Genomic DNA, 18952 nt, shown 5'->3' on the forward strand with positions numbered 1-18952 from the left:
TACGAAGTTATACGAAGTGTGTGTGAATGTGTGTGAGGTGTGAGTAGGGCCTCCCCGTCCCCAACCAGTGAGCACCGGCCTCACCCCTGACTGCTCCTAAGTCAGGGGTGCTTCTAAGTGGTCTCTCCCTGGCCTCTGGTCTCCTCTTCTGGCTGGAGCCTCAGCACCCAGGGCCACCTGTACCCAGAGGCCTCCCCTGGTGGGAATCCTTCCCCCATGTCCCACCCAGGGCTCTGGCTCGCACACCTCCACAATGTGGGGCTCACTCCCTTCCCAGGAATCTGCAAGTCCTTCACTGGCATCCCCTTGGGGTGGCCTCTGCCCCCCTTCCCTACCGCAGGTCAAGTCCAGCAACACTGACCTGGAGCTGCTTGTGTCGCAGCTGAAGTCGGAGGGGGTGGAGCAAAGGGACGCCCTGGCCACGATGGCCACCCTGATGGAAGGACTGGCTCAGGACAAAAGCAGCCTGAACCACCTGGTCCTCCAGGTGAGGCGAAGGCCAGGTGGGCAGGCCTCGCCCTGAGCCTCAGATCCCCCAGGGTGGCTGCGAGACTCCACACTGGCCCTGGGGTCTCCCTTTCATCCGTCCACTCCTGGATGTGTCCCACCCTCCCTGAGAGCATGTTTTGGGGAGAGGATGAGGGAGCCTGAGCAGCCCTGGCCAGACCCAGGGGTGAGCAGGCAGTGCCCACTGGGAAAGGCCTGGCTGGGGGGCCAGCCCACGGGGGCTGAAGGTGGGTAGTGTGTGGGCTGGATGCAGAAACCACCCCTCCCCTCCACACGTCAGCTGGAACAGGAGCGGGATCAGCTGCAGGAGCAGCAGAAGGTGCTAGAGCAGGAGCAGGCCGGTGCCCGGGAGCAGCTGGCACGGGCGGAGCATCAGCTGGAGTGCATGCGGGCGGAGCGGAGGGGCCTGCAGCAGGCCTGCCGGAGCCTGGAGAAGCGGCAGGAGCAGCTGGAGGGGCAGGCAGCCCTGCTGGAGAGCGAGAGGGCCCAGCTCCGGGAGCAGGTGGGCCAGGTGAGGACATCTGCGCAGACTCCTGCTGCCCTGAGCTGTGGACGGGTCACAGGTCATGTGTTGCTCACTGTGCCTTTGGAAGTTGTGTGGGCTCAGGATGCCAGCACTTTCTGACGGGTGCCAACTGACTTGGCTTGATTCCAAATCCAGCTTCCCGGGGCCAGGGGCACAGGCAGCAGAGGGGTACGTGAAGAAGATGTACGTCTGGCCCATCCTCCATGTCCAGGGTCAGGGTTCCGCCCTCCTCAGACGACCCCAGGCCTCGGCCCAGCGGCTCCTGCACACGCGGCCCTCACAGGGATTTGCTCCCTGCTTTGTCTCGTTTCTCCCTGGCCCGCACCCCCACTAGTTCCTTCCCACCCCTCTGCCTTTTGTGGAGGGTGCGACTCAGTGCGGCGTGAAACTGAAGCAGCTTGGGTTTTCCCGTCCCACTTTGCTCGTCTGCATGGAAAACCCCATCCCTGCTGAGCCTCAGGGCCCCCGCAGCATTCAGACCCCACAGCCCCGCCACATTTGGAACAGTATGACCTCTTTCCATTTGCAGACTCTGTCCTGTCCCTGCCCTGTCCTTTTTTTTTTTTTTCTTTTGTCATCTTTTCCCTCTATTTTTTATTGAAGTGTAATTGACCGTCAGTACGTCAGTGCACAGTTCAGTGAGTTTTGACAGTCGTATGCACCTGTGTGGCCTCCACCACGCTTGAGATACAGAGCATTCCATCAGCCCAGCAGGTATCCCAGCCCCCGGGCAGCCTCTGTCCCGATCTGCAGCACCACCGTGGGCTGCTGTCACCTGCCTTAGAACTTCTTGGAAAGGCAGAAGCCATACAGTCTGGACTCTTTGGTGTCCAGCTTCTCTCCCTCAACACGTCTTTGCAATTCATCTTGTTGTTAAGTGTATCAGCAGCTCTTTCTTTTTTAGTGCATAGTCATATTCCATGGCATGAACACCGCGTTTGCTTACTTATTCGCCTGTGCTGGACTTGTGCATTGTTTTCAATGCAGGGCTACAGTGAACAGTGCTGCTACGAAACTTCATGTGCAAATTCATATACAAATATTTTCATTTTTCAAGAGTAAAAACATGTGAGCAAAACAGGTATGTGTTGAACTTTACAAGAAACTACCAAGCAGTTTTCCAAAGTGGCTGTGTCATTTCCCTCTGCTGCCAGCAGGGTAGCAGAGTTCCAGTTTCTCCTTGGCCTTGCCAACCTTTGGTTTTGTCTGTTTTTAACATTTAGCTGTTCTGTGTGTGTGAAGTTATATGTCACTGAGGTTTCAGTTTGTGTTGCCCTGATAACTAAAGATGTTCAGCACATTTTCATGTGCTTATTGGTCATTCATATGCTTCATTTTGTCAAGTGTCTGTTCAAGTCTTTTGCCGGCTTTTTATTGGGTTTTCGTGTTTTGGTGATGGATACATAGGAGTTCGTGTACCGTGGATAAAGTACTTTGTCCTATAGGTATACTGTAAATATTTTCCCAAGTTTGTAGCTCGCCTATACTTTTTCTTAATGATATTTTTGATGGACAGAAAGTTCTAACTTTAGCAAAGTCCAGTTTACCAATTTCTTTTTTAATTTTATGATTAGTAACCTAGAAAGGTTCTGAGAAATTTTTGCCTAACCCAAGGACATGAAGACATCCTCCTGTCTTTTCACTTGGCTCTCACGTTTAGGTCTGAGATCCACTTCCAGCTCATCTTTGTGTGTGGCGGTGGTTCTCCAAGTGCGCTCTCCTCACAGGCAGCATAAGCTTCACCTGGGGACTTGTTAAAAATGTAAATTCTTGGGCCCCACCTCAGACCTACTGAATCAGGAACTCTGTGGGTGGGACCTAAAAATCTGAATTTTAATTAACCCTGCGGGTGATTCTGATGCACACGAAAGTGTGGGAACCACAGGTGCATGGTCGGAAGTAGAAGTTAAGGTGCATTATCTTTCACACTAATATCCAGTTGTTCCAGCACTATTTTTTGAAGACTTTCCTTTCCCCCTTAAATTACCTTGGCAACTTGTTGAAGAAAATGGATCATATATGTGGGACTCAGTGGTCTGTACAAATCACTCTATTTATTCATTCTTTCACTGAAACCACGCTGTCTTGATTACCATAGCTTTTTAGTAAGCCTTGAAATCGAACACCGTGAGTGCTCCCGCGTTGCTCTTTCTTCAGTGTCATTTTGGCTGTTCTAAATCCTTTGCATGTCCGTCCACATTTTAGAATCAGATTGTCAATTTCTACCCCTCCCCCTCAAAACAAGCCAGCTAGGATCTTGATTAGGATTGCAATGAATTTATAGATCCATTTGAAGAACCTTGACATCTTAACTATATGGAGTTTTCTGCCCATGACTGTGGTTTCTCTTTCCATCTCTTTCTTCATTTCCCTCGGGCATATTTTGAATTTTCAGTGTAGAGGTCTTTCACATCCTTGATAAGATTCACGCCTAGCTCTAATGCTGTATATCACATTACCGTTTGAATTCATTTTCCTATTGCTCATCTCCAGCCTATAAAAATACAATTTCGTATATTTACTTTGAATCATGCGATCTTGACAAGTTTGCTTATAACTACTAGAGTTTTACATGTATGAGGGGACTTCAAAAATTTTGTGGAAAATATAGTTGGAAGATAATATGGATCTTTCCATGAACTTTCTGAAGTGCCCTCGTATATAATCACATCATCTGTGAGTAACAAGAGTTTTACTTCCTTTTTTAAATCTCAATACCTTTTCTTTCTCTTTTTCTTATTGCACTAAAACCTGCAGAACAATGCTGAATACAAGTGGTGAGGGCGTCCACCCTCCCACGGAACCCAGTCGTGAGGAAAGTATTCACGACGTCACCGTTCAATACGATGTTATCTGTAGGCTTTTCATAGATGCACTTTATCGGATTGAGGAAGTTCCTTTTCATTCCTAGTACACTGAGATTTTTTTAAATCATAGATGGGTATTGAATTCTGCTAAATCCTTTTTCTGCATCTATTAATATGATTATATCATTGTTCTTATTTTGTTAATGTGGTGAATTATATTGGTTAATTTTTTGGATATTAAACTAACCTTGCATACCTGAGATAAACCCTATATGGTCATAAGTTAGTATTCATTTTATGTATTTTGTGACTCAATTTATAATATTTCATTAAGCATTTATGCTTCTATATTCATGAAAAAAATTGGTTTGTAATTTTCTTTTCTTGTAACATCTTTATCAAATTTAGAGCCAGGGTTATGCTGGCCTCATAGAATAAGTTGGAAAGTGTTCCCTTTTCCTCTGTTTCCTGAAAATGTTTGTGTAAAATTGGTGATATTTCTTCCTTAAATGTCTGGTGGAATTCACTAAGGAAGTCATTTGAGTCTGGAGATGTCTTTGCGGGAAGGGGTTTGATAAAGAATTCAGTTTCTTTGACAGATATGTAATCTATTCAGATTTCCTATTTGTTCCTGTATCTGTTTCTTCTTCAACATTCTAATAATTTTGCATGCTATGCTTTTATTGTCATTCAGGTCAAATTATTTTCTGATTTTCCATGTGATTTCTTCTTCAAGCCATTAATTATTTAGACACATATTGCCTCACTTCCAAATATGAGGATTTTCTAAGTATCTAATTGTTATCAATTTCTAATATAATTCCATTGTGGTCAGAAAACATATTCCATATTATTTGAATGGATTTAAATTTATTGAGGCATGCCTTATGGTCCAGCCTGTTGTCTATCTTGTTGAACATTCCATGTTCATGTAAAAAGAATGTGTATTATGCTATTCTTGAGTGTAGTGTTCTATTAATGTCAATTAAGTCAAATTGTTTGATAGTGTTGTTTAAATCTATATCCTTTGTTTATTTGTTTGTTTGGTTGGTTGTTTTTGTCTACTAGTTCTGTCAACTACTGAGAGAAGGACATTAAAATCTGTATCTATGATTACAGAATTGTCTATTTCTCCCTTTAATTCTGTTAATTTGTGCTTTGTGTATTTATAATTCCTATTATTAGGTGCATACACGTTTAGTATTTTAAGTCTTCATGGTTAATTGGCTTATTATCATAACAAAATGTTCCATCTTATCCACTTCTTATCTCTAGTAATACTCTTTTACTTGATATCTACTTTTTTGATATTGATATAGCCACACCAACTTTCTTATTCTTAGTGTTTCCATGGCATATCCTTTCCATACATTTACTTACAACTTCTCTGGTTCTGTTTATTTAAAGTGTGTTTCTTAGAAAAAGCACATTGTTGGTTCTTGCTTTTATATTTACTCAGACAGTCTCTACTTTTTAATTAGAATGTTTAGACCATTTACATTTAATGTAACTGTTGATATGCTTCATTTAAGTGTTCTATCTTGATATTTGTTTTCTATTTGTCTTGTCTTTGAAAAAATATTTACATTCCTATTTTCTGGCCTCCTTTTGGATTAGTGCCATGTTTAATTAGTATTCCATTTTATGTTCTCCATTGATTTTTTAAAGTTAAAATTCTGTTCATTTTTTTTAGGATACTCTAAAATTATGCACAGTGTATATACAAATAATATATTACTTCAAAAATAATTTAAGACACTTACAACAACATATTTCATTTACTTCTCGTTATGGCTTGAATGTGTCTCCTCTAAAGTTCAGGTGCTGAAACTTAGTGGTCAATTGTGTTAGCATTAAAAACTGGGGCCATTAAGAGGTGATTAGGCCATGTGGGCTCTTCCTTTGTCAGTGGGGTTAAGGCTCTTATGACTTATGCAGCATTTGTCTCTCAGTTGCCCATCTGCCTTCTACCATGTGAGGACACAGTGTTCCTTCCCTCTGGAGAATGAAGCATCAAGGCACCATCCTGGAAGCAGAGAGCAGCCCTCACCAGACACCAGACCTGCTGGTGCCTTCATGTAAACTTCCCAGCCTCTAGATCTGTGAGAAAATAAATTTTTTATAAATCACCCAATCTCAGGTATTTTGTTGCAGCAGCACAAGTGGACTAAGACATCCCTCCTATTCTTTTTCCTCTTGTTGCTATATATTTTATTTCTGTGTACATTGTTACAAAGCCTACAATAGGTTATTAATATTTTTTGCTTTTTATATGGTCATTTTAACACATCTCTTTCTCTCTCTCTCTCTCTCTCTCTCTCTCTCTCTCTCTCTCTCTCTCTCTCTCTCTCTCTCTCACACACACACACACAAATATATACACATTTCAGTTATCTGGTGAAATTCTCCATTTTCTTGGGTATGTTCTTGGACATATTAATTGCAATATCTTTCATGTCTTTGTCTGATAACTCCAACATCAGTATCCACTAATGGGTCTCTTTCTATTATCTTTTTTTAATATTTTTGTTTTCAGTCTCTTGTTCTCATCTCCTGGTATGCTTAATAATTTTTTATTGAATGACAGACTTTGTGTTTTTGTAGATACAATTTATAGAGATAATTTGAGGCTCTGAATGATACAGACTTCTTCCAGAGAGAGTTTGATTTTGACTTTGTGAAACTGGATTAGGGTGAGATCACCTTTATTCAGCATGGGAGTTAGCTGGTTTGTAACTGCATTTCATTTGTTGCTGCTGCTGTTGTTGTTTTGAGGAGTGGTCTGTTTTTGGTTTACCTCAGGCTATAACATAACTCTCCTATGATCCTAACTAGAAGTCTTGGGTGTTTACCAGAGCCCCTACTCTTTGGTTAGCCTTTAAAATCAGATTTTGTTTTCTCAGTTCTATAAGACTACCGAAAGTTCCATCTGACCCAACTTCCCAGACTCTCAGCTGCCACTTTTTGTTCAGATACTTAGTCCCTTGGCCTTATTCTGCTTGTGAATTATAAAAACATATATTTTAAAAAGCAGTACCACTAAAAAACCCCAATACAGAATATCAGGCTTACCTCAGGGCATTTCCTTCATCTCTGGTATTTTAGTCTCTCATGCTCTGGCTGCTTTGGTAGCTCTGAATTCCATGTTTGTCTCCTTGGTCTCATAAGCCCGCTGAAATCTTAGGCCTAGTTCCCAGCCATTTAGCTAATGCTTTATCCTTGGCTCCTAAAACTCTAGGCCTGGTGCCACTTAGGATTTGGCAAATGCCTCAAGGAGGGATAATCTTATGTAGAACTTTGGGCTCACTTTAATACACTGTCTGTAATCTGGTGCCCCTGCCTTGGTTTCTCTGTAATGCCTTCAAACAGATTATTCGGGAGTTATATTGTACAACTTTTCTAGTTGCTCTAGGTAAGAGGGTTGATCCTCAACAATCTACTTCACCATGACCAGAAGCAGAAAGTCCAGGTCTTTACTTTTAAAGAATTCATGGGCCGAGCCCGTGGTGCACTCGGGAGAGTGCAGCGCTGGGAGCACAGCAGCACTCCCGCCGCGGGTTCAGATCCTATATAGGGATGGCCAGTACACTCACTGGCTGAGCGTGGTGCAGCCGGTCTCAAAAAAGACAAAAGAAAAAAAAAAGAATTTTTTTTTTTTTGTGACCGGTAAGGGGATCATAACCCTTGGCTTGGTGTCGCCCGCACCGCCTGATATTGTGTTGATTAAATGCAAAATATCATATATAAAAAAATAGAAATAATTTGAGAATCTTGATGATGCTATTCTTCCTCCAGAGAGGATTTACTTTTGATTCTGGCAGGCAGGGAAGGTAGGAGATGATCACTGTAAACCAATCAGTGATTCAGGTGATTTACACCTGAGCTTCAGTTTTTATAAGGGATGGTCTATTGCTGACTCACTGCTACTACTAGAGTCAAGCTCTTCTGTGAACAAAGTGTGAAACCTGGAATGTTTATCAGGGCCCCTCCTTTTTGGTGGCTCTGAACTCCAGTTTTTATACCCCTAAGGCCATGGTATTGCCAGAAGCTCTCCTTGGCATCTCAGTTTCTCAACCAAAACTCTTAAATCAGCAGATGCTTTGGGGACAGCAGAGACACCACATGGTGGGCTCACTCCTCTATGTTTCTCGTCTCTCTAAGATCTTGGCTCCTTCAGTTCCAGCTGCCTTTGCAGTGTTCTGAGGCCTCATACAGACTCCTGTGACACTTTTGTCTAGATTTCTGTGATATTCTTGGTGGAAATGTTGGTCCGTAACAATCTAACCCTCTGTTACCTTCTATTGCCATTTCTATGCAGTGTTTCCTACCCCCTGGACACTTGTGGTCCAACAGAAGCTACCATTTAGATTGTCAGTCAGCTGCTACCTGGGAGTGCCCAGCTCCATAACATCCCCATCATGGCTACAGAAGTGGACATACCCTCTATTGTAAAAACACCTATGTGCACTTCTGAGGTCCACTGTGTCTTCTGTCCACCCACCTTTTTCAATTTCATCTCCATGCCATTCTGCATGGAAGCACTTCTGAAGTCCTTCCTTTCACTCAGGAGGCCCCTCCTCACCCTCCCACTCACTCTCTGTCTCTGCTAGACTGTGCCCTTCCCTCCCCAGGTCACAAACAAGAAACAGGCCCTGGAGGAGCAGCTGGCACAGAGCCTGCAGGACCAGGAGGCCCAGATGGACACTCTGAAGCAAGCTCTGCAGGAGAAGGATGCTTTGTCTGAGGAACGGGCCCAGCTACTGTCCAAGCAGGAGGCCCTGGAGAGGCAGGGCCAACTCATGGCTGAGGAGGCAGCTGGTCTCAGGTACCCATGGGCCTGCCAGTCAGAGCATGTCCCATGTGGCCTCACCTCAGAGACCCTACAGTGTGGTGGGGGTGGGGGAACACCCCCACACTGACACAGGGCAGGACAAGTGTGTCTGTGCATGTGAGATGGGCTGTGAGTGAGGGGCAAGCACAGTGCCTTTGGGGTGAGGAGAGCATCTAGAAGAGGCGAATCCAGTGAGAACCCTGGGGTCACCTTGTGACAGAGATGGGGGCAAGTAGCAGAAACCCAGCTCAGACCACTGGAAGGAAGACATGGCATGGAATGTCTTGCTTATGGATATGAGAAGTTCGGAGTGATTCAGCTTCAGGCAAGGCTGGAACCAGGCACTCCCACAGAGCCCTCAGGATCCTGCCTTTCCCTCCCTCAATGCTGTTTGACTCTGAGGAGATTTCATTCCCAAGAAGACTCACCCTGAGAGGTGGCAAAGTAGCCAGTAGCGACTCCAGGGTCCTTCCTACAGCAGACAAAGATCAGCCTTCTCCCCACATGGACCGATAGCAGCTGCCAGCAACCATCATGACCTACCTGACGTCCCTACACCAGCCCTGGGAGCCAGGAGTCACAGGGCTCTGATGGCCAAGACCAGGTCCCATGCCCATCCCTAGAGCCAAGGGCAGGATCATCCCCAGGGAACCACAAGGCAGAGTGCGGCCACAGTGAGCCCCCAAGACCATTGGGGGCAACTTCCAAAAGCTGGAATAGGCACTTCTAGGCAAGAACAAGGGTGCTCCGTAGGCTGTTGCCTGGCGAGCTGAACTGGTCTTGAGGCCTCTGCAGAAATCCCAAAGCCAGTGGCTTTCTGCACCTCATGGGCCCTTCTCAAGAACACCTAAGTATTTTTGTAGAACATCTTTCCTCCTGGAACTCCAGAATCAAGGGGCCATGAGAAATCTTGGAGTCCCAGATCCTTGAACTTCTTCACAGACAGACCCCTCCTGCAAATGAAAGCTGGCACAGAAATGACAACAGAAAAGCCAAGGAGGCTTCTCTGGGCTGGTGGGAGCAGAGGGGTCCTGGGCCCCAGGGGCTCAGAGGACCAGAGACTGGAGGCTCCTTTCCTCCCTGCGGTGTCTGCTGCCAGAACACAGACGCCCTGGCTGGAACCCTCAGCAGCCTGGGACCCTGTCCCTGTGGTTCCCCTGGCCTCCGCCCTGACTACTGGACCCAGTGTCTCTGGCTGTACAGTCCCCAGACAGTCATAGCTGGTGTGCATTGTTCCAGGAGTCTCCTGAGCGATTGCGTCTGTGTGCACAGACAGAGCAAGGCAGCTTTCTACATCACGGAAGCAATCTGCGTGCAAAGCTCTAATTTGGCAGGCTGCTTTTGGCGGTGACTCCTTTCATGGCAAGAGAATACAGTCTCCCTGTCCTTGTTAACGACTGCATAGTGCTCCAGAGACAAGATGCACCCTAATTTCAAGAACATTCTCCCATTTATTGGCACTTCAGCCGAGTCCAATTAATGCCCTGTGAAAAGCTGCCGTGGGCACATGTGCTTCTGTAGAACTGATGCCTACAAGTGGACTTGCTGGGTCAAAGATATGCACACTCTAAGTTTTGCAATTTCCCCACCCTCGCACCAAAAATGGCCCTCACAACCTTGCCAACACAGGATACCGTCACTGTTTTAAGCTTTTGCTAATCTGATGCACAGTTGGGATTTGAATCTCCCTGAGCACTAGTGAGGTTAAGCAGGTTTCATGTGTTTTTTAGCCATTTCTGTGTTCTTTGTGAATAACAGCCTTTTTCTCAGTTTTCTGCAGGGTCAGCTGACTCTGTCATTGATTGGTAGGAGATGTTTGTACATGATGGACAGTAATGCTTTGCTTGTGTATTTAGTGCAGATTTTTCTCCAACTTGGTCCCTTGTCTTTTAAGTTGGTTTGCAGAATCTTTTCTGCAGAAAAGTGTATCTCTTTAAGTGTGTTTGGATCTGTCAGCCTCTTAACGTTTGTCTTCTGGCTTTTGTGTCTTACTTAAGAAGATGATAAAGCGCTCATCTGTATTTTTCCTACTATTTTTGTAGCTCTGAGTCGTTCTGTTGTTACTTCTTTGTTTTATTTCAGTTTTACATTTAGCTTTTTATTCCACCTGAAACACACTTTTGTGAAGGGTCCAGTTCATTCTTAGGGATTTGACATGAGCGAGGCCCCCGTGGCTTTTCTGACTTTCTACCCCAGCCTGGGCCCTGCACCAGTCCTCGCGGGCAGGACCACGTGGGTGACTTGCCTCTTGTCTGATGCTCCTCTGCAGGGCCGAGAGGGACTCTCTGGAGAGCAGCCTCTTTGAGGCCCAACAGCTGGTGTTGCAGCTGCAGGCTCAGCAGGAACAGCTGGAGGGACAGGTCCAGAGCACACGGCTCGCTCGGCAGGCCCTGCAAGGTGCCCCCGCAGGTGGACCCTTTGCTCCTCCCCTCTGAGTCAGCTGCAGAAGGACCCTTTGAATGGAGCTCAGTCCCCAGACGTGCTGCTCCCACTCCCCAGACCCCAAAGGTGCACGAACATGGGCCTGGAGCTCATGTGGCTGAACGAGCCCCTTGCCTACGAGGAGGAGGCGGGTGCCCTGCTTTCGGCATCTGGTGTTGGCCCAAGGCTCACAGCTGGTCAGCGTGGTGGTCTCTTGCCCCACTCCCTGTGCCCTTGCTCCTGCCCAGCCCCCTGCCGTGTGCTAGCCACCCAGCCCTGAGCCCGGCCACAGGCAGAGCAGGTGGCCGTCACTCCACAGGGAGCTCACAACGGCCGCTGGGGTTTCTAGTGCACAGCCCTGCGGCCAGTCCCCGACACGCCTGTCACTTCACAGGGGAAATGGAGCAGCTGAAAAGTGACTGGGAGGCCCAGGAGACGAGGCTGCAGCAGGACGTGCGGCGGCTCCAGGAGCAGGTGATGCAGCGGGAGCAGCACACACAGCTGGCCCTGGAGCGCCAGGCGCTGGCCCACCGCGAGGACCTGGCGCGGCTGCAGGGGGAGAAGGTGTGCTTCCCAGGGCCCACCTGGCTGCTTCCCGGGATCTACCATGTCCTAAAGAATGTCAGACCCCTGGTGGGAGGGGCCCGAGGAGAGGGCAGGGGAGGGCGCACTGGGGACCTGCTCACTCTTTACAGTTCAAGTGGTGGCCCGGGGCCTTCGCCAGGAAAGTCCTCACGATGCGCATGCATGCAGGGTGGGCTTCGCCCTCATAGACCTGGCTTCAGCCTGAGGGCCACGGTAGGAGAGGGCAGGGGAGGGCGCACTGGGGACCTGCTCACTCTTTACAGTTCAAGTGGTGGCCTGGGGCCTTCGCCAGGAAAGTCCTCACAATGCGCATGCATGCAGGGTGGGCTTCGCCCTCATAGACCTGGCTTCAGCCTGAGGGCCACGGGCCAGAGGGGGCCTCATCCCCCATCTGAGCCGTGCTGGTCACAGGCTCCTGCAGGCTTCACATGCTGGTGGCACACTGTAGAGGCTCAGGAGGGTTTATGAACTGTTAGGTGAGTGTGGGATGGTGGATGGCGAGGCACAGAGAGGCCCTTCCCAGCTCTTGCTTCTATGCACCTATCAGGGAGACAGGCTGAGGTGGGGGTGGCGGGAGACAGGCTGGCTCTGATGCCCTGGGTGGTCCCATGAGCAGTCTCACCTGCTGTCTCACGTGCCCTGACGTCACAGCCTGCCCTTTGCCTCGGCCCAGGAGACCCTGAGGTTGTCCCTGGCAAGGGAGAAGGAGGCTGCCTGCCGGCTGGAGCAGGAAAAGGCGCTGGTGGCAGCAAGTGCAGCCGAGAGGGAGGCTCTGCGGGTGGATCAGGACGAGCGCCTCCTCCGGCTGGAGCAGGAGATGCAGCAGGTGAGGACCACCAGGAGGCAGCGGGCCCAGCACAAGGGCTGCGTGGGGGCCGCCTCGCCCGGTCACTGCTGTTGCAGCTCTGGTCTTCCACAGCAGTCCTGGTGGACAGACATCCACCCCCCAGTTCACCTGAACATCCGTCCAGCTGTCCATGCACCCGGCCATCCGGCACTCGCCTACCACTTACCTGTCCAGAACTCACCCCGGCAGTTATTGGCCCCCTGACCATCCATCCGTCCATCCCCCTAAACATCCTTGCATCTGTCCTCACACTCAGCTGTCCGTCCACATACCCAAGCAGCCATCCATTTGTCTGAATTCTCCATCCACCTGGTCAGCCAGCCAGTCGTCCAATCATCCACCAACGTATCCACCAACTCACCTGGCCACCAGTCCAAGCACACGACTGTCGCCCACCCGCCCACCTGACCATCCTGCCGGCCCGCAGGCTGTTGGGGCTCAGACGCGGGGCCTGTAGAAGCCACCTGAGTCCAGGCTTTGCCGGCAGACTGTGCCGGCCTGAAGAGCTCACTGTTGAGTGGGTGGAGCAGACACGTAAACACACCTGTACGTGTTGTCACACAGTGTGTGTGATGAGCACGGCAAGTTGTCGATACACATTGTAACCCGCAAGGGAGGAGTGGCCGTAGCTGGAGCAGCCAGGACTCTGTGCTGCTAACTTGACCCTCGCAACACTCGGGGCTCCGTGCTCCTACTACCCCCATTTTACTGGTGAGGAAACCAAGGTCCACAGCCATCGAATCCCTCGGGCAGTTGGCACAGGACCCCTGCTGGGCGTGTCCCATGCTCTCAACTGCCCCTCTACTCTGCATCCTGAGACAGAGGAAGCAAGTGCCTCGAAGGGGAAGAGGAGGCTCCAGGTGGGGGCATCGCGGCATGTCAGGATGGCGTGCAGTGCAGCTGCCGGAGTCGGGGCGGCGAGGAGGGTGCAGAGAGCCAGGAAGGGCCTCACACACCAGGGGCAGCTGGCGGGAAGCCAGCGGGTGTTCTTGAGCAGGGATGATGTGATGCTGCTTGCTCGGAAGAGAGGCTGGAGCCAGGAGCATGGGGAGTGGCCACGGGCCAAGCCAGAGCCAGGCAGAGGAGGACGGGTGCATCCAAAGACCCCTGGAAGGTGGCGGGAGAGTCTCAGGGGGGCAGCACAGCTGGGAGAGTGGGCGGGCGGTCGGGGTCCCCATGCAGCCCCCTCACTCCCGTCCAAGACCAACACCGGGCCACCTGCCATTCTCATGAGGCCACATTGCAGCTTCCAAATATCACACACAGCCCCAAGAGTGGGACTTCGTCATAGAGGAGAGCAGGCTGAGATGGCAGAAAGATGTCACCTGCTCATGGCCTTCCCTGGACCACAGCATGACAATGGTCAGTCATGGCATGGAAGGCCAGGCCTGTGGGCAGTTGTTGCCGGTGCAGCAGGTGGGCTTTCTCTGGACCCCGCCTGCCCTGCCAGCTGCCCTTCGTTTCAGGTGGCCTGTGCAGAGAGGGGACCCAATGTGCAAATTCCGCAAGCTTCCCTGAGGACACTGTGATGTCCTCAGTCACAAAACAGTCTTCCAGAGACTTTACTTCTATAACAAAGAGAAGTTCTGTGTGGAGCAAGAATCAAAGAAATGGAGCGTCCAGCCCAGGAGGGACTGTTTGCATGTCCATCATCTGGTCGCGCCTCCTGGGTCTGAAGTGTGACCACCCACACCTGTCTGCAAAATGAAGCCCTTGCCCAGTGGATGCCAAACTTCTATCTTGGATGATGTTTTCCTAAAATTTGAACAAATGCTTTGCTGCTGTGTCCGCTAGTGAGGGTCACAGAGGGAGACACAAGGCCTCGCCCTGAGAGACCCTACAGTCCTGCGAGGGTGGTAGGTCTGTAAAGAGCTAACAGTACCTCAGGCAGAACCACATGAGCATGGACTCAAGGGAGGGAGAAGACCGAGGGGGGTGCTGACTTTTTTAATTGTTTAAAATATAGAAAGGCATTCAACGAAGAGTGTCCCCTGTTCCTGCTCTTCACGTCCCCTGCTCCTCAGGGAGCCACCATATTCATGTTTACCTCTCTGCAGTGCTGCAGTGCAGTTCCGACACTAACTCCCCTGAGTTTGCACAGCCCCTCAAGACTGCCATTGGTGCAGACACCAGCTGCAAGTTCAGGGCCCTCCCAGCCACCCACACTTCTGACCAGCTGAGCACACGTTTGGGGGTTTCCATGATCCCCTTGGGCTCAATAATTCATTAGAATGACTCACAGAACTCAAAAGAGCACAGTACTTACTATTACAGTTTTACTATAAAGGATATAAATCAGGACCAGCCATAAGAAAAGACACATAGGATGGGGTCTGGGCAAGTCCCAGACACAGAGCTTCTGTGCCCTCTCCCTGTGCAATTAGTGTGATGCTGTCCCAGCTCTCTAATGTGCACACCCACCAGGAAGCCCCACTGAGCACTGGTGTCAGAGTTTTTATTAGAGTTTCACTACATAGCATGTGATTGAAGTAAGTTTCTAACCCCCCTCCCCAGAGGCTGGGAGGTTGGGCTGATATCCCAGGGCTCAAAGCCCCAGCCCCCTAATCACATGGTTGGTCTTTCAGGCATGGACAGCCCCATCCTGAAACCATGAGTCAGCTCATTAGCATAATCTCAGGTGCACTCCCAGGGCCGACCATGAACAGCACAAACACTCCTCACCTGGGAAATTCCCTCCCAGGATCCAGAACAAAGACCGGATAAGTCTCTTATGATGCAATATCCTCCCAAAGATTACTTGCAAACAGAAATGTATAGTGTTATCCCCACTCCCCACCTTGTTAACACAAAAGCCATAAAAAGCCATGCCATCTCCTGGGCCTTTCTTTTCTCAGTTCTCACTGTATTTTGGAGGTCTTTCCACATCCGTGTTCTCAGAGCTTCCTTTTTCTTTTTCACGGCTGTGTGATGTCACGGCTGTTGGGGACACAGATCCTCACTGGTTTTGCTGGTATCTCGGTGGTCATCTGTGCTGCCTGTGGCTTTGTTGCTGTTACAATGTTATAAACAATCACTGATGATGCTGAGCATAGGTCATGCCACGTGTGCACACACGCATCTCCAGGCTGCCCTCCCCCACGTGGGCCTGGGCATAGTGAGAACGTGCATTGTGACTTTGATGGGCTTTGCCAACCCTCTTCCACCTTCCACAGACTTGCCCCAGAGCAGACTCCACCCTTGGAGTTGGTGGGTGGCATGTGCATCCCCCATACCATCAGCAAGGTGGAGCATCTGGGGTGTTTAAGGACCATCAGTGGTTCCTTCTCTGTGCACTGTAGGAAGCGTTGCCTGGAGGGAAGGGGGAAGGTGGTTCATGAAGCCCCCTGACCTGTGCTGGGAAAGAGCAGGATTTTGTAGGGTGCAGGATGGGGAAGGGCACCCCAGTGAGGGGCACTGCTGGAGCACAGACACGGAGGTGGGACAACGTCAGATGGAGGGGAGGGGGCTTAGGCAGTGAAAGGGCCAGGACCTGAGGGCTGCCTCTGCGGATGCTGCCCCCTCCTCAGCATCAGGGATGTGGAGACAGGAACGAGCTGTGTCTGGTAGCCTCTCCTTAAAGAGGTGGGGCGGGTGGGTCTGGCCCCTTCCCGAGCCTCCCCAGCTCTCTCACAAGCACCCCTCCCATCCAGGCCCTGTCTCTGAAAGAAGCAGAGAGGAGCCTGCTGAATGAGGAACTCTCCAGAGCCACACGGGAGCTGGAGCGTGTGCGGCAGAAGGCCCAGAGCCGGCAGGAGCAAGCCGAGGTGAGCCCCACGCCACCCAAGCCCAGGACTGGGGCCCACCTGGCCGTGTGCACAGCCCACAGGTGCTGACAGAGCCCAGATGCATCCCCTTCCTGCCTGGTCCAAGCAGCAAGTCCCCAGCATCCCCCTTTGCCTGAGCCTCAGTTTTCCCCCAGTGTGTCCAGGTCTCCTGCTTGGAGAGGACACTGTCCTGATGGGCAGAAAAGGCCACAGTGAACCAGAAGCTGTGCTCCTGGTCCCCGCCCATGACGGCAGGCCATGAGCACCGGCTCTACTTGGCCCAGATCTCCTTTGCCCCTGGGACTGGCAGAGGCCAGAGAGGGGAGGGCCTGCTCCAGTCTGGGGCCGACCATGAGCTGACCATGACGGCAGGCCATGAGCACCGGCTCTACTTGGCCCAGATCTCCTTTGCCGCTGGGACTGGCAGAGGCCAGAGAGGGGAGGGCCTGCTCCAGTCTGGGGCCGACCATGAGCTGTTCCCCCTACCCCCCAGCCTTGCCTATCTGTGCACTTGAGCTGTCGTAGCAAAGCACAGCCAGGGAAACATACGCACAAGGCCTCTTGGAACTAACTCACTGGACAGATCCCTTCCAAGGAGAAACTAAACCAGAGGAGGCTGGCACCGTACCCGAGGCAAACCCTCGGCTGGAAAGACACCCACGTTGAGTCCTCTCCTCCCCAGCCCTGGCCTCTCTGGCCCCTCTGGCTGTACACACCCAGTTAGCAGGGACTGCACCATGACGCCCGCACTGCGGCGCCTGCACCGCGACGCCTCTGCCCCTGGCCTTGGTCCTTCCAGCCCTCACCACCTTTGGTGACGATGCTGCTCATTCTGGTACTTGTTCGCTTGTTTAATCCCACGAGATCCTGTCCCATCCTGGTCCCTGGCCTGTCCCCAGCCCTGAACACAGGGTTAGATGCGTCACAGGTGCTGGATGAATGATGGCGGAAGTCAGGGAGCGGGTGCGTGCACGAAACGCGGCCCGCGTGCCAGGCCCCAGCTGCTGCGCGCCCCTCCCATGCACGGGAACCGGTCCTGCTGACTTGCATGGGAGGCGTGAGCAGGCCGCCCCGCTGGGGGCCCTGCGGAGGCCGCTGGGTTTACCCTGACCTGTAGGAGAGCTGGGGGCAGGGAGAGAGCCCCCAGGTGCTGTGTGGCAGGAAGGGTGCTGCAGTTAGGAGCCGGCTGCCAGGGTGTTTCTTCACCCCCTCCTGCCTGACGCCCCCACCCGGATCCCAGCCACTGTGAGCAGGGCAGCCCAAAGGAGCTCCTGGCACCCCAGGAGAGCCCTGCCTGGAGCTTGTCGCTGGCTCCCTGGAGCCCCCACCCCTGCTCGGTTCCCGCCCCTGAGTCTTGGATGGTCTGCGGGGCCCAGGAGGACCACACCCAGCACTGGGCTGTGCCCGTGCCCCTCCTTCCTCCCGACCCCTGGCCCTGCTGCTCCGAGGGCTCCGCCTTGTGGGCAGGGAACCAGGACAGTCCTCCTGAGACCCTGGGAGCTGAGTCCTTGGCTCGCAGGGGGCCTCCTCGGAGCCAGCACTGGCTTCCAGAGCCTTCTCTTGCACTGGCCCTGAGTCTCCCCCTGGACTTGGGACTAGGCCTGCCAGCCAGCCAGGCTCTTTGGGGAGCTCATTAAGTGTTCTTTTGCCACCTCGGCTCAGAAAGTGGAAATTAAAATCACCGAGAGGAGAGGGAAGAGAAGAATGCCAGCCAAGGAACACCAGCTGTGGGATGGCACAAAAACGAGCCGCCCGGGTGGGCACAGGGGCCTCCCGGGCTGAGTCACTGCAGCTTCCGGGGGCTCCTGGTCAGTGCCCTGTCCCCGAGGTGAGGTCCACACAGAGGTGCCCCACAACCGGACCTCACTGAGCACCCTCCGTGGGCAGTTCTGGGGCCCCACCTGGCCCAAGGGAGGCCAGTTGGTCAAGAGGGACATCAGGGGCTGGGGACGGGTAAGGCACCAGGGATGGCTCTTCTGCCAAGAGCAGGAAACAGAACCTGGCGGGAGCTCCCACCCTGGCAGTGCCCTCGGCAGTCTGCAGAATCCAGGGGGCAGGAGGGGTCTCGCAGAGACCTGGCACAGGCGCAGCCGTATGGGCACCTGTGCCTCCCTGGAACACAAAGCTGGCTCTGGAGGGGACCTGTCCTCCCACCAGCTGCCCCCTTGCATAGCCAGCTGAACGGTACAGTCCCCCAAGCCCACAGGCACTGTATCCCACTGAACCCCTCCGGCTGAGGACACTGCAGCCTCAAGGCTGAGCCCACCCTGGGCCGGCCAGGCCTGCTGCCCCAACCTGGGACCAGAGGGTGGCAGGGGGTGAGCAGGGTGGTGTCCCTGTCCAGGGATGAGGAGGTGCTTCAGGCTTCGCTGCAGGCCAAGCCCAGAGCCCATCAGCCAGAGGACCCCTGTTGAGAGTGCCCAGGAGCGAGCACTCTCGTGTAGAAGTGCTTCTGGAAGAGCAGATTTGGGCCGAGCTGGGTCCCGAATGGATGTCAGTGCTGCCTGAGCGGGGCGGTGGCAGCTGCAGGGATGGTCCCGCCCTGTGGTGCGCAGGCTGAGCCAAGGGGCACCTGCCAGGCATGACCGTGGTACTCTAACGTTTAGGGCTAGCAGGACAGTGGGCATCCCCTAATCCCACCTGTCTGTTTGACTATTCAGGAAA

General features: G+C 51.7%; 1 protein-coding gene across 1 annotated transcript in view; it reads left to right on the plus strand.

Annotated features, from left to right (window-relative positions):
• The window catches only part of LOC103610766 (putative ciliary rootlet coiled-coil protein-like 3 protein), a 41473-nt gene extending 25116 nt beyond the window's left edge, over positions 1 to 16357 (plus strand). Inside the window, exons 12-18 of the mRNA XM_008594861.1 lie at positions 289 to 487; positions 788 to 1018; positions 8472 to 8665; positions 10941 to 11068; positions 11487 to 11656; positions 12351 to 12503; positions 16175 to 16357. Of these exons, the coding sequence (XP_008593083.1) occupies positions 289 to 487; positions 788 to 1018; positions 8472 to 8665; positions 10941 to 11068; positions 11487 to 11656; positions 12351 to 12503; positions 16175 to 16357 (1258 nt within the window). The remainder of the gene's footprint in view (positions 1 to 288; positions 488 to 787; positions 1019 to 8471; positions 8666 to 10940; positions 11069 to 11486; positions 11657 to 12350; positions 12504 to 16174) is intronic.
• The last annotated feature ends 2595 nt before the right edge of the window (positions 16358 to 18952 follow it).

The sequence above is a fragment of the Galeopterus variegatus genome, unplaced genomic scaffold, assembly GCF_000696425.1.
Source record: "Galeopterus variegatus unplaced genomic scaffold, G_variegatus-3.0.2 Scaffold11753, whole genome shotgun sequence".
In the NCBI taxonomy this organism is placed as follows: Eukaryota; Metazoa; Chordata; class Mammalia; order Dermoptera; family Cynocephalidae; genus Galeopterus; species Galeopterus variegatus.